Source organism: Botryllus schlosseri, unplaced genomic scaffold (assembly GCF_051294905.1).
Source record: "Botryllus schlosseri isolate E-star unplaced genomic scaffold, Bs_hap1 Bs85a, whole genome shotgun sequence".
Taxonomy (NCBI): domain Eukaryota; kingdom Metazoa; phylum Chordata; class Ascidiacea; order Stolidobranchia; family Styelidae; genus Botryllus; species Botryllus schlosseri.
Genome location: NW_027648694.1, coordinates 4,792 through 21,799, shown reverse-complemented (window position 1 = coordinate 21,799; position 17,008 = coordinate 4,792). Strand labels below are relative to the sequence as shown.

Genomic DNA, 17,008 nt, shown 5'->3' with positions numbered 1-17,008 from the left:
CTAATCCTAACCTAATCCTATCCTAACCCTAATCCTAAACCTAATCCCAACCTAACCCTAATCCTAACCTAATCCTAATCCTAACCCTAATCCTAACCCTAAACCTACTAATAACTAATAATGTGTATTATAATACATAATTATAATATTATCAAGTGATTTGGAGGTTAGGGGTTAGGTTTAGGGTTAGGATTAGCGTTAGGGTTAGGATTAGGGTTAGGGTTAAGTTAGGATTAGGGTTAGGATTAGGGTTAGGTTAGGATTAGGGTTAGGTTAGGATTAGGTTAGGATTAGGGTTAGGTTAGGATTAGGGTTAGGATTAGGGTTAGGTTAGGATTAGGGTTAGGTCAGGATTAGGGTTAGGTTAGGATTAGGGTTAAGTTAGGATTAGGGTTAGGTTAGGATTAGGGTTAGGTTAGGATTAGGGTTCGGGTTAGATAATGGTATTGTAACTGTTGTTGTTACTCTGGCCCTGGCCGAATTTACCGAGGGCCGAATTCGCCGAGGGCCGAATTCACCGACGGCCGAAGTGACCGAGGGCCGAATTCCACGGGCCGAATTTACCTTGGGCCGAGTTTACTGGCAACCGTTACTATAGTAGCAGCACAATTTGTAAATAAACAATTACACGCACGGAACAACACTCACTAATGAGAAATTTGTAGGTTATAGAGGAAATCTTTTTGTCTGCATAAAATAGGTTTGCTCAACTGAATAATAGTAGACTCCAACACTTTTAAATGAAACACAGACCTACCGCGCGCAATGACAGTGAACATATTGTCATCATAGTGCTGTGCACAGGCAAGGTTTTCACTCAGATGCTGACCAATTGACGAAGCATAAGCTTGGTAATCATCATAGCAGTCTGTTTTTGCAGCCAATTTGCACTGACGTGCGAGCTCCGTGCGATCATTTGCGCAAGTTTTTGACCGAATCAATTTTGGGATATGCTGCTTAATACGCTCAAACAATCTTTGAGATGTACGTCCTACATACCTACTATCACAGTGGCACTTATATTGGTAAACAACATTACTTGCATCAAAGGCAGGAAGTACATCTTTTCGAGAGTTGGGTAACAAGGGTTTCGTCGTGTACACTACATGCGTGTTAACACTGTAATAGCAACGGTGAACAGCCGATTTAATAAGCTTTTCAAAACGGCTAGACACGTTACCTAGCCAAGGTAGGTGCAAAAATGCCGGGCATTTTTCTGGGCCATAATTTGGAGCTGTATCCGATTTTTTCAATACCCTAGAGATGGAGCATTTTAATATGTGGTCCGGATAGCCATTTTTGGAGAGAATCAAGTGGATATCATCCAATTCACGTGACAGTTTTTCTGGTGAGCAGAGGCGCAAGGCGCGATTAACGAGCGATGAAATGAGGTTTAATTTACGCCGCTTCGGGCAAAATGAATCCCAACGAATATAATGACCAGTGAAAGTAGGTTTTCTGTACACCGACGTTAAAAACGTTTGTCCTGATCTCTCTACTAAGACGTCTAAAAAGGGAAGGGCAGCATCAGTTTCCTTTTCCACGGTAAATTGTAGAGCTGGATGGAGACAGTTCAATTTTTCGAAGAAATTATTACATTCTCGCTCATTTTCAAAGGCAACAAAGGTGTCATCGACATATCTAAAATAGAGGAGAGGTTTTGCGACGTTTTCAAACAATTTCTTTTCATGGTATCCCACAAATATATCGGCCAAACTAGGTCCCAACGGTGAACCCATCGCAACACCATTACATTGACGAAACATCATGTCATTGAAGCTGAATTCAACGCTACTAGTAACAGTTTGCAACAATTCAAGAAATGTTTTACGCGGTAGTTTCGGAGGTTCAAGCGTGCCATCATAAAGCGCGTCTGCGCAGATTTCGAAAGTTTCCGACAATGGTACGTTGGTAAAAAGACTTTTCACATCAAATGAGCTAAGAAATACATTGGGCGGATTTAATTTGGCGCGTTTTAATTCGTTTAATTCGCCTTTGAAAATGAGCGAGAATGTAATAATTTCTTCGAAAAATTGAACTGTCTCCATCCAGCTCTACAATTTACCGTGGAAAAGGAAACTGATGCTGCCCTTCCCTTTTTAGACGTCTTAGTAGAGAGATCAGGACAAACGTTTTTAACGTCGGTGTACAGAAAACCTACTTTCACTGGTCATTATATTCGTTGGGATTCATTTTGCCCGAAGCGGCGTAAATTAAACCTCATTTCATCGCTCGTTAATCGCGCCTTGCGCCTCTGCTCACCAGAAAAACTGTCACGTGAATTGGATGATATCCACTTGATTCTCTCCAAAAATGGCTATCCGGACCACATATTAAAATGCTCCATCTCTAGGGTATTGAAAAAATCGGATACAGCTCCAAATTATGGCCCAGAAAAATGCCCGGCATTTTTGCACCTACCTTGGCTAGGTAACGTGTCTAGCCGTTTTGAAAAGCTTATTAAATCGGCTGTTCACCGTTGCTATTACAGTGTTAACACGCATGTAGTGTACACGACGAAACCCTTGTTACCCAACTCTCGAAAAGATGTACTTCCTGCCTTTGATGCAAGTAATGTTGTTTACCAATATAAGTGCCACTGTGATAGTAGGTATGTAGGACGTACATCTCAAAGATTGTTTGAGCGTATTAAGCAGCATATCCCAAAATTGATTCGGTCAAAAACTTGCGCAAATGATCGCACGGAGCTCGCACGTCAGTGCAAATTGGCTGCAAAAACAGACTGCTATGATGATTACCAAGCTTATGCTTCGTCAATTGGTCAGCATCTGAGTGAAAACCTTGCCTGTGCACAGCACTATGATGACAATATGTTCACTGTCATTGCGCGCGGTAGGTCTGTGTTTCATTTAAAAGTGTTGGAGTCTACTATTATTCAGTTGTGCAAACCTATTTTATGCAGACAAAAAGATTTCCTCTATAACCTACAAATTTCTCATTAGTGAGTGTTGTTCCGTGCGTGTAATTGTTTATTTACAAATTGTGCTGCTACTATAGTACCGTACCGTATGTCCGTATACTTCATAGTTTGTTATTGTTGCCATTGGTACAATGCGAATTTCATGGTTTGTGATTTTGATTGTTGCGTCATACTTTGCCTTTTTGGTTTTGCTTTTAAATCTGTTTAAATCCCTTTAGTGTGCCGATAACTCTTGAAAAGAGGCACCCGAAAAGTCTTCGAGTTTAATAAATATACTGCTACAATGGATGTTGTATTGAAAGCTATATATGCCTAAAGAAGGGGTGGGCAAACTTTTGAGCTCGCGAGCCGCATTCAACATCTGAATTCATTCGCGGGCCGCACTATATAAAATGGGATTATAAACCAAAACGTAATATTGATATTTGATTATATAGGCCTAGTGAGGACATGGAGATAATATATGTGTTTATTTGAAGCAAACCAAATATTGCATTGATGATATCGTACACGCGTCAGAAAGATAGTGGCGAGATTTCATAGGCTGGTCGACCTCAACAACCAATAATTTGTCAAAAGTATAGAGAAGAAAGTTGGTTGACCCGATTCTTAGAACAGGATTGAAATTTAAATCTGTGAGCAGCGATCCGTTCATAGATTTACTAATTTCACTTTTGGTTCAGTTCCAGGACACACAATGCTCACAGAATCATAACCATGTTAGCTTCAAACACGCTTCTACTATGTGTAGGTAAAATTTAAATGCCCCAATTCTACGAATAGAGAGAACGAATCTACCTAAGGCACGCTCGAATCAGTTTTTATAAGCACATCACTGAAATAATTAAAACTGGAGTGGCCAATCTGAAATCCCACTCGTGAACCGAACTATGTCAATCTCGTTTAGGATTTCTGTAATGTTTAGCAGTTAAAACCTTTCAAAGTGTGTGGGCCTTGAGATCGGACTGTCGCGCCAGAAATTAAACATAAAAAATAATGTAGGAAGTATTTACCTTAGAACAGTGGTTCTCAATCATTTTAAGACACGCCCCCCCCCCCCCTTATGATGTTGAAAGATTTCGCGCCCCCATTATCGTCATATCACAAAACGCAACCAGGTTTCTAGCAAACCTATAACGGATAGTTTGATGTCGTGGAAGGTTACGATTATGTACGAGAGATTTTGAAATGTGAAATACAGAGCAACGAGTATGAAATCGCAGGTAAATCGCGGTAAGCGCGAATTTTTTTTCAGTTGAGCTCACCTTTGCGCCCCACTTCTGATGCATTCACGCCCCCAGTTTGCGAACCACTGTCTTAGCATTATATCATGGTGAAATATAATAAGAAATAATTTAATCAAGGCTGCAATAATTCGATTTTTAGTACGCATTTCATCAATATTAAAAGAAAAAAGTTTCTTTAGACTCTCGCGGGCCGCACAGAACGGTGTTGCGGGCCTAAAGGTATCTTTTCTACTTTACACTGGTCTTGCAGAAGTGATCGGCTGATCAGTTGACTCTTTGCGCATACCAAAATGTGTCTTTCTCTCCTCGACACTGGACTTGCAAAAGAGATTGGCACTCAGTTGACTCTTTGCGCATGCCAAAATGTGTCTCTTCTCGGCACTGGTCTTGTAAAAGAGATAGGCATTCTGCTGACTCTTTGCATACCAAAATGTGTCTCTTCTCGGCACTGGTCTTGTAAAAGAGATTGGCATTTTACTGACTCTTTGTTCATACCAAAATGTGTCTTTTTCGTGACGCTGGGCTTGTAAAAGAGTTCGGCACTAAGTTGACTCTCTGGGCATACCAAAACGTGTCTGTTTCTTCTTAACACTGGGTTTGTAGAAGAGATTAGCATTCAGTTGACCAGACTTGACGGTCGACTGACTAACTTTTTTTTGAATAGTTCTAGTTCTAGTTGTGGATTTCTAGTTGAGGCATTTATTTTTCTGAGAATGAGAAGCAGAAAGTACGTTGGCTGGCTAAGTCGAAAGTTTGCACTATATTGTGCGGTGTAACCATTTTTAAATGTCGCTGGTTCTAGTTTCAGTTCTAGTTACGAGTTTTGAAAAGTGAGTAGTTTTATATGTAGTTGCGAGTTTTGAAAAGTGAGTAGTTGTAGTTCTAGTTGCCGATTTGAAAAGTTGGTCGTTCTAGTTATGCGAGTTTTAAGAATTGACTAGTTCTAGTTGCGCTTTTTGAAAATCCAGTAGTTTGTACGAGTCTGCAGCTAACTCTTCGCACAAACCAAAACGCGTCTGTTACTCATAAATCTTGACTTGGGAGTTTATGGCACCACACACACAAAACACAAACGTGCCTTGAATATTCCTTGCTCCATTACTTTTCTTTGTAACACCTTGCTTGCATGAGAGAATAGTACAGAAAAATCTCCACGTACATACCTGAAGGTGTCTTTTCTTCTTTACACTGGTCTTGCAGAAGTGATCGGCAATCAGTTGACTCTTTGCGCATACCAAAATGTGTCTTTTTCTTATCGACACTGGACTTGTAAAAGAGATTGGCACTCGGCTGACTCTTTGCGCATACCAAAATGTGTCTCTTCTCGGCACTGGTCTTGTAAAAGAGATTGGCATTCTGCCGACTCTTTGTGCATACCAAAATGTGTCTTTCTCGTGACACCGGGCTTGTAAAAGAGTTCAGCAGTCAGTTGACTCTTTTGGCATGCCATAACGTGTCCTTTTCTCCTCGACACTAGGCTTGTAAAAGAGATTGGCATTCAGTCGACTCTTTGCACATACCAAAATGTGTCTCCTTCTTTCCGGCACTGGTTTTGTAAAAGAGATTAGCATTCTGCCGACTCTTTGTACATACCAAAATGTGTCTTTTTCGTGACACCGGGCTTGCAAGAGAGTTCGGCAGTCAGTTGACTCTTTGGGCATACCAAAACGTGTCCTTTTCTTCTCAGCACTGGGCTTGTAAAAGAGATTGGCTTTCGGTGGACTCTTTGTGCATACCAAAATGTGTCTGTTACTTATAAATCTTAACGTGGAGACTATGGCACAACACACTCAAATACCACAGCGGTACCTTGAATATTCCTTGCTCCATTACTTTTCTTTGTAACACCTTGCTTGCATGAGAGAATGGGACAAAAAAATCTCCTTGTACATACCAAAAGGTGTCTTTTCTTCTTAACACTGGTTTTGCATAAGTGATCGGCAATCAGTCGACTCTTTGCGCATACCAAAATGTGTCTTTTTCGTGACACTGGGCTTGTAAAAGAGATCAGCATTCAGTTGACTCTGCTGGCATACCAAAACGTGTCCTTTTCTTGGCCCTGGGCTTGTAGAAGAGATAGGCATTCAGTCTACTCTTTGTGCATACCAAAATCTGCCTCCTTCTTTTCGGCACTGGTCTTGTGAAAGAGATTGGCATTCTGTTGACTCTTTGTGCATACCCAAATGTGTCATTTTCGTGACACCGGGCTTGTGAAAGAGTTCGGCACTGAGTTGACTCATTTGACATACCAAAACGTGTCCTTTTCCTATCAACTTGAAAGAGATTGGTATTTTATCGACTGTTTTTTGGGCATCCCAAAACGTGCCTAATTCTTGGCACTGGGCTTGTAAGATTCTTATTCTGTTCAAATACTGATATTTTGCTGCATTTGCTTCTCTTCACCAGAGATATAACAAACATTGTTCGTGAAGACATGTTTTGCTGCTGTAGTTATTTTTTTTAGTGCTCTAACATCGAAATATGAAGATTAGGGCTCTTCAAAAATGACTTTTTTTCTCAAATCGTACTGGCTACTTGATAAAATTGTTAGGTTACCTGATTTAGGCCTACACACAAAATTTGGTTCAATTCCAGCCAGTAACCGCTTTGCTACACGAGAAGAAAGTTTCTATTTATTATATAAAAATGAATAATAAAAAATTTGAAAATTTTCTGTTCACCCCATGAAAGTGTTAGGCTGTCTATAGAAACGATGCTCACCAAATTTGGTTCAATTCCAACCAGTGGAAGCGGAGTTATCGCTGTCGAAAAATTTGGATTTTACTAAAATAGTATTTACGGTGAGCACAACTATAATAAATAAACAAAGAATCGGTCACCGTAAATACTATTTTATTCAAATCCAAATTTTTTCGATGGCGATAACTGCGCTTTCACTGGTTGGAAATGAACCAAATCTGGTGAACATCGTTTCTATAGACAGCCTAACACTTTCATGGGGTGAACAGAAAATTTTCAAATTTTTTATTATTCATTTTTATATAATAAATAGAAACTTTCTTCTCGTGTAGCAAAGCGGTTACTGGCTGGAATTGAACCAAATTTTGTGTGTAGGCTTAAATTAGGTAACCTAACAATTTTATCAAGTAGCCAGTACGATTTGAGAAAAAAAGTCATTTTTGAAGAGCCCTAATGAAGATGTCGAAGACTAATTTCAAGATTTCGTACCACATCTCTACCAAGGAGCAATCATAAGTTCAAAAGACGTCCAGAATACTGTCACGGGTATCGAATTTGAATCAGGAAGATTCATATCAGGTAGTAGCTGTGTCCATGGTAAGATTTGTTATTGATATGTTTACACGCCTTTTTCTGTTTTTCCAATGGCTATATTACATGGCTGGCCCTTGTCGTTGATATCAAACAGTTAGCTATGATGTCATCAGGCATTAGTATGCATTTGGTGAACACTGAATGGAATATTTAATTGTTAACGTATTATAACTAGCGCGACCTAAAAAACGGAAGAAAATAATAATTTTGACCTCACATATGCAAATTAGGTGTTTTTGCACATAATGTTAAAATTGTACTACTTATCTTCATTTCTGGTTGGTACTGTCTTTCCTTACGAAGTAGTGTGGCCTGAAAAACGTGTTTGACTTAAAATCCGACACATTTTTAGATGAAAATCACCCAATCACTCTTGCTTCAGTTTGCATATCGCGGTACGTCGATCATAATACCATGTCAACCCATAGTTTCATTTGATCGTATATGATTCACAATGAGCAGAGTCATCTCGAGTCATTGCAGATTTTGACTCGAGTCAAGTCAAATCAATCGATTTTCAAAGGTGACTCGAGTCAAGTCAAGTCACTCGTTTTTTGGAGGTGATTCGAGTCAAGTCAAGTCACGAGTCAAGTCACAATTGAAGTCAAATTGAATTTTGAAGTATGATTGATGATTCAGAGTCATTACATTTTGCTAGATGTGTGAAAGACTGATTAATTAAGCATGTATCTTGGATCAAATAACGAATAACTAGTTGAATATACATGAAAATACACAGAACATGAATAAACTTAAAAAGACGTTGTATCCCTAAAGCACATGTATAACTGCTAATAAAAGACATTAGTAACTGTAGAGTTACATGCTACAGTCAGTTATTATCAGCTAAAATATGGGACCTAATGTGAAGCTTCGAGAAGTTGAAACTAATTGATATGGTACAATAGCCTACACTACCCATCTACACATCCGTGAGAATATTATAACACACAAACTATATCTGTTTGATTTAAATCATACAAGAGGGTTGGTAAATGTGAGCAATGCGCAACGTAAGCATTGAGCCGTCTAAGAAACAGAGACACATTGCTATCTAGATTAATCTTCTACGACTACTTCGACAACATAAGCTGTGATCGTTTGGTTTGCGGTCAATTTATTTGTTATCCAACAATGGAGGATCGGTGTAAAGTAGAATCAGTGAATGACTGGTTGCTCTCACAAGTGACACCGGCGTATCTTGAGCAATCCGAACACACACAAGATACAGTGATTTATTCGACACCGTTTACTTGATGACTTGAAATTGACTCGTAAATTTCACTCCAAGTCACGAGTCAATGCACGTTTTTGAAGCACCGAGTCAAGTCAAGTAATTTTCCAAAGTGACTCGAGTCAAGTCAAGTCGTACGAAAAAGTAGACTCGAGTCAAGTCATGACTCGAGTCATCCCAACACTGGTTGGTAATGCCTACTGCTCAGCTCCACCACCTAACATTGATGTATTCTAGGATAATGTCATGGCATTGAATGGAACACCGTCCAGTTAGCAAGAGTACAAAAGACTTCGGTTAAGACGAGCATGCTGAGATCTAAGATGTGCAAGAAGTTGCATGAGTAAGAAAGAAGTCAACGTGTGTTGTCCGGTATGAAAAATTCACTTTCGATAATCACTATTATAAATATTCATATGTGAATGTATTATATGGTATAACACACAACTGATTTGTAAAGAAATGATCATTCTGGTTATCTTTTCGGGTTTCGAAACGAAACAGAACATCTTTTGAATTCTCACTGGCATTTTGTTTGGTACTGTTGAAGTGAAGCTGGCTCTACATATAGCGATATTGATGATACTACACTTTACGTGCATCTTGTGTGTTAAACTTGAATTCTGTTGTCAATGCTCACCTCCACATCCTATACCCTGATGCATTTTAGCATGATGTCATCGCATTGGATGGAACACCTTGCAGTTACCAAGAGTACAAAAGACTTCCGTTAAGACAAGCATGCCGAGACCTCAGATATGAAGAAAGGTGCATTGAGTAAGAAAGGAGTTGCCACATGTTTTCCGGTATGAAATAATATCTTTCTATAATAGCTATAGTAACAAATTACCTAATTTGTACTGTGTAGGTATGCATGAGATTTTGGCATCCGACAGAGCAATCTGTGCTGGCGAAGTTGCTAGAATGGTCTGTGGGGACAACACCAAAGCAGGATTCTGGAGGTACAGTGAATTTATCATAGCTGTGCGACGCGTGTGCGTCTGCACCGCTGGCCATCCGTTCGGTTCAACACCACATGATTAAGAGAAGTTGCTGTGTACTTTGAAATAAGCGCGGTCTTTTCTTAATTTATCACTTGGGTTGAGCAAAATCGTTAACACAAGTGATTCAATTCTGATTCAGGTATTGGGTGTCGGGTATCACTCAGTATGCCGTCACATCAGTATGAATAATGATATGTTAAGTTCAAATATGCGCCTTTGATGAGATCACGAAGACGATAATGCCAGTTAATGATATTAAAAATGATTTAGTTTTTGTTCCGACCATAGCTCTTTATTGCACTTTGTGGCAAAGCTGTGAGTTGATCACATCTTCACGGATATGTCATCTCCACTAGTGTGCGTAGCCTTGTACTACACGTTTCGTACGCTGCGATATGACCAATGGTTTACAGCCTTCCACAGTGGAAAATAGTATCGAAACTATATTCTTGCTGATAAATTACCTCTTTGTGGCATGGGACCCGTCATTTCAGTACTCAACAAAATCATCTCTCATTACTTGACTCAAATCATTAGAGTTAGTACTCAGTTCAGATTCGAGTACTCGAATCATTGCGCCCAGTCCTATTTAAGTCCTGTTTGTAAGTACTGTTCATTGTGATTTTGTCAAACTCAGCCATGCCTCCAAGCCAGTGGTTCTCGGCTGTGTTAAGTCAAGCTATGTATTGCTATACTAAGGTTCGTAGTTTTTGGTACAGCTTATTCGTCGGCATGGGTTGTTCTTGTCTTATAATGTTCTGTGTTGAACAAAGCACAATCTCTGGGATTGTCAGGATACAAAAATTTGGCATATCGCTGTTTTATTACCTGGCAATCGTAAAAAAAATAATTATTTGAATTTATTGCTCACTATATTTTTTAAGGCACTGGAAAATCTTCCTCCGTACGAATCTGATGAAGGAATCTTCTGAAATCGAATACAACCATTACCAGATGTGTTGCTCGGCAAAGAAACCATCCCTCTATCCTATCGCGTAATTGGACCATATCCTGATTGACATCTAACGTAGCCTAGATATATTATGCCAATCGACTCTCTCGGACTGGACATGTGTATATGGCGTTTGGCATCCTCGCCTACCGTGTGCATATTCTCGGGCATATTTCCGTCCAGGTCGAAATCGTTTACTCCTTGGTCAACGCAATGTGTTGGGTCCACATTTTTCTGCTCAAATACTCGCCTTGTTATTCCACAAATATCATGCTGATATTGATCTTTTCATTGTACATTTCACTGGTGGTTCCTCCTAACATTGCGAAAATAATTTCTAGCTATTTTGCTAGTCATTCAGTCAGTCTCTGATGCTGATTTTGTTCAATGTTTAATTTTTGATTTGCATTATGTAGCATTTCCATATGAAAATATACCAATTCGCTTTCATTTTTGCTTTCGATCTCATGGGTTTGCAAAGAGATTCAAGTTTGATGCTGAAGAATTGAATGAAATGCGAAGGGTGAAATGATCAGGGAACGGTCAGTCGTGCTGAAAGCCCTCTAAAAAGTTGTAGGATTTGTGAAAGGAAACTCCACTCGGTGCGGTTGTAGAAGTGATGGCGTTTGGTACGGCTCCAAACTACTTGAAGCAGGGGTGGGCGAACGTTTTAGCTCACGGGACGCATTCAACACAATAATCCATTCTCGCCGCACTATATAAAATTCGGAGTATAAACCAAAACGCAAACATTTACGGGATTTCATAAGCTGGTCAGTCTCAACAACCAATTCAAAAAATATTGATGAAAGGCGGTATGACCCGATTCTTAAGGATGGAGAATCGAATCTTAAGCAGTGATCTGTTGAAAGATTTGCTGATTTTACTTTCGGTACAACTCCAGTATTCACAATGCTGACAGTGTCATAACCATACGGTAGCTTCATGTACTCTATCACTAAAATATATAGATTTTATAAATATAAATACTTCTGCACGTGGGGGAGATGTGGTACCCATGGATCAAAAATTGAAAAATGATCTCTGGCCCGCACATCTTCAGCCGAGAATAGGGGATCTTTTGCTGTCTCAACACTTTGATACAAGCTCTAACTATCGCGGGCATTTACATGGATATCCACCTTTTCAAAAGATATTTATAAACGTTTAAAATTTGTTGCTCGAACGTGTCATCGGTCCCCACCCGGTGGGTCCAATTGCACACGACCGTGGGACCTATGAGACATTACGCTCAAAACTCAAATTATTCAACTTGTTTTGTTGTGTAGCCTAGAGCGGAATTTATCGACCGCCCCTGACTAAAATTCAGCGGTGGTAATGCAAAACCTGGTACCAGCCTTCTGCTAAACCGCCTGCTCTGATATTAAAACTAAGTTCTACTTTGAAGACCACTCTAGAAGAAAACACTCCCCTTCAAAGAACACGTATATTTCCAGATCCCCACCAAAACATTTCGAGACTTTACGAGTTCTATTCGCTCAATTTCCCATTTCATATAAAAACAATGAAATTCGTCACCCGATCAAAAAAGTACACCAAGGCAGACTACAATACGGTAAATAATAAAATCCCTAATAAATATACCAAGTGACTTTCACAGAAGTATTCAATCCAACACATCCATATCGGTGTAGGAAACTGCGTTTGGACTGGAATTGATGTAGTGTGAGCAACAGTGTTGGGATCAAGTCACTACCTTTGAGTCACGAGTCATTGCACATTTTGACTCGAGTCAAGTCAAGTCAAGTCGCGAGTCAAGTCACAATTCAAGTCAAGCTGCCTTTTCGAAGTATGAGGCATGGTTACGTCATTGCATCTTGCTAGCCATCTGAAATGCAGATCGAGTGGACATTTATTCTGAAGCGATGAACGAATATAGAGTTAATAAATATGCCAGCAAGAAAGACGCTATATCGACCACATATAGCCTACGTAGAACTGTTAAACTACGTAATTGCATAGCCTCAGTTTATAGTTACCAGCCAAAATAGAGAAACGAATTGATAAGATGCAATACATTACCCATTTAGATATTGATATGATACAATTCGAGCCTGCGCCAATGGTTGAGGACTATACGAACTATATTCGAATTCAATTTCAATAAAACAATAGGTTTGGCTAAGGTAAGAACTGAGAACAGAAATGGGTATTTCGCTATTAAATTACTTTACTGACAGTTTACGATAACGTAAGATGTAAGCTTCAATCACGTCGTTTGCGGTCAATTGATTTGCGATAGAACAATGGAGGCTCAGTAAAACACACGATCATTGGTCGATCTCACGGGTAACACCATCCTATCCCGAACAATCTGAACATATGGAAGATACAGTAATTTTTACCGACACCGATTTCTTGATGACTTGAAATTGACTCGTGAATTTTGCTCCGAGTCACGAGTCAATCCACATTTCTGATACGCCGAGTCAAGTCAAGTCAAGTCATTTTAACAAAGTGACTCGAGTCAAGTCAAGTCATACGAGAAAGGTGACTCGAGTCTGACTCGAGTCAAGTCATGACTCGAGTCATCCCAACACTGGGGAGCAACACGCCAATTCTGTGTCTTTCTTTCTGGGTACTTTTACATTGGAAGCTTCAGGATTAAGTCTATTCAAATTATTACACGGTTTGGTGCCCACGTTCTGTACTTTATCGGGGATAGCATCTGTGGAATCGCTGTGTTTTACAGATGCATCAGCGTTTCGCCTTCGATAAAATAATACATACGACGATTTGGTCACCAAATGGTCCAATGACTTGACTCTTGTGACGTTGCTATCGTCACAAAATCTCCACCCAGGCCCGGAACCGTCGCTGACAGTTACGAACGAAGTGTATTGACCTTCGTGCAGAGCATCATGATGGTTCGCCACCGCGAAAAGGTCGTAGATCGGATCTGGATCTTCTGCGTTAACGAAAAACGGACGCAAGTCCAGCTTCTCGATCGGGAAACTGACCAAGTCGTCCACTTCGCGTCGCCCCAGCCAGTTTTGAAGCAAAAATCTCTTCAGTTGGATTATCAAGACTTCGGGAAACTTCCACAGAGACAGTTCTTTGGTGGCTTTTCTGTTTTCTTTGCATTGCGGCCAGTACCACGCTTCTCCCGCCGCCAGCACTTCTGGCTGTGTGAACAGCCTCAAACAGTCTGTAATGTCCAGTCCAGTAGATGTCTTCGAATTTACATGGGCCGTCGGACAGACTACGAAGTCTGTCCCCCATTCGAGTACGACCCGTGAAGCGTTTCCAAAATGAAGGGCGCCGTCTTTCTTCAAAGGATGTTCCTCGGTCGTTTCACCACATTTGTACATTTTAAAGTCATCTTCTTCGCGGATGCTCGATACTTTCGAGAAAGATTCGGCGTCTTGCGAACTTTTACGCGAAATTTCGACGGAAAAATCAAGCCACGTGTTGACTTTATGTAAAAACGAGTCGACCGACACATTTTCAGGAACTTGCACCACAAACGGTACGCCTACGAAATTCGGCAGGCACGTCATTTTATGCTTTGACCAATCCGCGCCCTGATACTCACGACTGCAGTACCCAACGGTCTTGCATTTCGTACACCTCATTATTTTTACGTTATGTAATTGCGGTTTTGTCGCAATTCCGGCATACGTCAATCGTGTTCTGGCGTTGTAAAACCACGGCCGTACGCGTATCTACGTCGCCTGACATGCGTTCTTTTTGTAGCACGATGAAAGTTGCGTAGCGACAGTATGAGTATAGAAATTAAACATGGAACGGCAACGACCGATTTTGCAGCTTCGTTCCGCTTCGCAGAGGCTGGAGAGGAGAATTGTTTTGCGTAAGCGACTGTAGGATTTCTGGCAATCCAAAAGCTATCTTCCCGAGCCCAGAAAATATTGAATCTGGTCTTGATCGAAAGCTACTGTTGCACCGATTCCGAAAATATAAATTAAAATAATGATCAGGCACTGATCCACCTAGAATCTGTCCTCCAAGTCTGAAATATCGGCATTGTTCAGAACAATCGGGTAACCGCAACACAATGACCATAACAATGACCCGTTGCGACTCTCCGATTGTTCGAACAATGCCGATATTTCGACTTGGAGGACGGATTCTAGATGGATCAGCGCCTGATCATTATTTTAATTTATATTTTCGGAATCGGTGCAACAGTGGCTTTCGATCAAGACCATATTCAATAATTTTTGTGCTCGGGAAGATAGCTTTTGGATTGCCAGAAATCCTACAGTCGCTTACGCAAACCCACTCTCCTCTCCAGCCTCGGCGGAGCGGAACGAAGCTGCAAAATCGGTCGTTGCCGTTCCATGTTTAATTTCTATAGTATGAGAGAGATGATGCTATTAGCACCTTCCTCACACTCGCAAGACGAAGTGATGTTGAGCAATTTCAAACTCTCAAACGGAACGTTATATTCGATGATTGCTGCCGCCAGTAGGTGTGACGCCGTTTCTGTACCCGAAACCAGCACGTCAAACGTAGCAGGTCCCGTCTCCTCACCGCAAACCGTAACACCGATTCTCATTTTCCCATGCGGAATGGGAACTGACAAAAACACGAATGGATCGAAAGTGGCGATCGTTTATCACACTGCGAACAAGTCAGTATTGATTTTAGCATACCGTGAAATAAATCGACTATATACGAGTCATTGCGGGAGTTGTGCAATTTCCATAGTTCTTCCGCGATGACCTTGTGCGAAAAATTACTGAGATCGGGCGTCTCGAAAAGGGGCCTGTCAGCGACCCGATTCAGGTCTTCGTGCAATAAATCCAGAAAAACGGCCAGAAATTCTTGAGCGTCGTGTTGCATGAAGCCGGAGAATTGCAACGCGTGCTTTGAAGCGACAGCAAAACGACAACTCATAAGGCGGGTAAGTTTCAGATGACTGGACCAGATGCGTTTTAGCGTTGTGTGATATTCATCCGCCAGAACGCCCCCAGTGCCTAGCCGGTTGGCGTAATTCAAATCCTTCCGAAACCGGCCGGTCAGGAAGTAGTCGCGTAACTCTTTCAGGTTAGCCAGCGATTGTAAGATACAGTTCATAAAGCAGGTGTTGCCGATGTTCGACAGGCCTGTGAAGCCGTTCTCTTTGCGGTCTGGGATTTTCTTGGGTGGGAATTTGGACGGCTCCGGTGTCTCTTTAATAGGTTCCAATTTGGCATGGTTTCCCACAGATGAGCTGACAAACTCATTTATAGGGTTTTTGTTCTTTATTGGAATGTCACCGCTGGATTTCGGTCTCTCGGACCGTTGAGGTGTAGCCTATTGTTTGCGATCCGCACGCCGCCGAGCAATGGTTCGTTGATTTGCCCCTCGACTTTAATTGTCATTTTCGATAGCCAAGATAAATAGAGAATATGGTGCAATATCTGTGGAATAGAATGTAGGTATGATATTGATGTCATATGTAAACTATGGTTGTGATCACGGCAGGGCACATTGATTCAAATACGCGTATCAGATTGTTTAAAATCGTAATTGTTGTAATTTGAACAGCTTCTTGGACTCTAGCCATGATATGTAGAGAACATATGATCTAATGATATTGATTTTCTGACAAGACTTATCCCCGCGATGTCAGAAAATCAATATCATTAGATCAGCATATATTCTTTACATATCATGGCTATACAGTATACACAGATTTTCACAGATGGATCCAAGACTGCTACAGGGTGCGGATACGCTTTTCAAATTCCAAATATTACGACGTCTGCAAATTCATTGCCGCCCTATTTTTCAGTATTCTCAGCCGATCTAATCGCTATTTCAGATTCCCTCTCTTGGGTGCTGAATAATACCCACAGAAGAGTGGCCCTACTCAGTGATTGCTTGAGCGCATTAATGTGTATAGGAAATTTAAATCTCGCAGCTCCTCTCCTCATTACCGAGATAGTCGAGAAGATACACCAATTGAAACAACGCAAGGTCACACTATCTCTTGTGTGGATTCCAGCGCACTGTGGTATTCACAGAGGTGGTGAAAGTAGTCAAGAAAGCTACTCAAGTAGAAGTAGAAGTAGCGACGAAAAATTCTACTCAAGTAAGAGTAGAAGTACTTCTTCCATAGGCAACCTAAAACTACTTGAAGTAGAAGTAGAATTGACTGGCCCTAAAAGTACTCAAGTAACTAAGTAGTTGTGAAAGCGGTCCTAATTCGTTCACATGGATTGTAAAAGGTGCAAATTGAGCTAGGCGAAAGGTGACGAGCTTGATTCATATTGATGTATACCAACAGGTATTCAATTTTCGATAGCATAAGCGTTCATTCACATCATAATAGTATTGATATGGAAATGCGATACTAATCCTCCGAAA

At 40.7% G+C, this 17,008-nt stretch overlaps 1 protein-coding gene and 2 long non-coding RNA genes across 6 annotated transcripts; 2 read left to right on the top strand and 1 right to left on the bottom strand.

Annotated features, from left to right (window-relative positions):
• The first annotated feature begins 4,888 nt into the window (after positions 1–4,888).
• LOC145432689 (uncharacterized) lies at positions 4,889–5,941 on the top strand. The gene is made up of 2 exons (XR_013912924.1): positions 4,889–5,058; positions 5,120–5,941. It is a non-coding gene; the product is annotated as an uncharacterized LOC145432689 (long non-coding RNA).
• A 1,400-nt stretch (positions 5,942–7,341) lies between these two features.
• On the top strand, positions 7,342–11,122 carry LOC145432690 (uncharacterized). Of its 4 annotated transcripts, XR_013912925.1 has the most exons (6): positions 7,348–7,485; positions 8,954–9,088; positions 9,387–9,522; positions 9,585–9,678; positions 10,605–10,978; positions 11,014–11,122. It is a non-coding gene; the product is annotated as an uncharacterized LOC145432690 (long non-coding RNA). The 4 variants fall into 4 exon arrangements; XR_013912926.1 differs by having other exon boundaries at positions 10,605–11,122; XR_013912928.1 differs by lacking the exon at positions 9,585–9,678 and having other exon boundaries at positions 7,342–7,467; positions 10,605–11,122.
• Positions 11,123–13,221: 2,099 nt separating this feature from the next.
• Positions 13,222–15,952, bottom strand: LOC145432688 (ubiquitin carboxyl-terminal hydrolase 19-like; the record flags this gene model as incomplete). Its single annotated transcript, XM_080309524.1, has 3 exons — positions 13,222–14,168; positions 15,038–15,232; positions 15,310–15,952. Coding segments are annotated over 3 exons (1,785 nt in total), but the record flags the coding sequence as incomplete, so codon positions are not given.
• Positions 15,953–17,008: the final 1,056 nt, after the last annotated feature.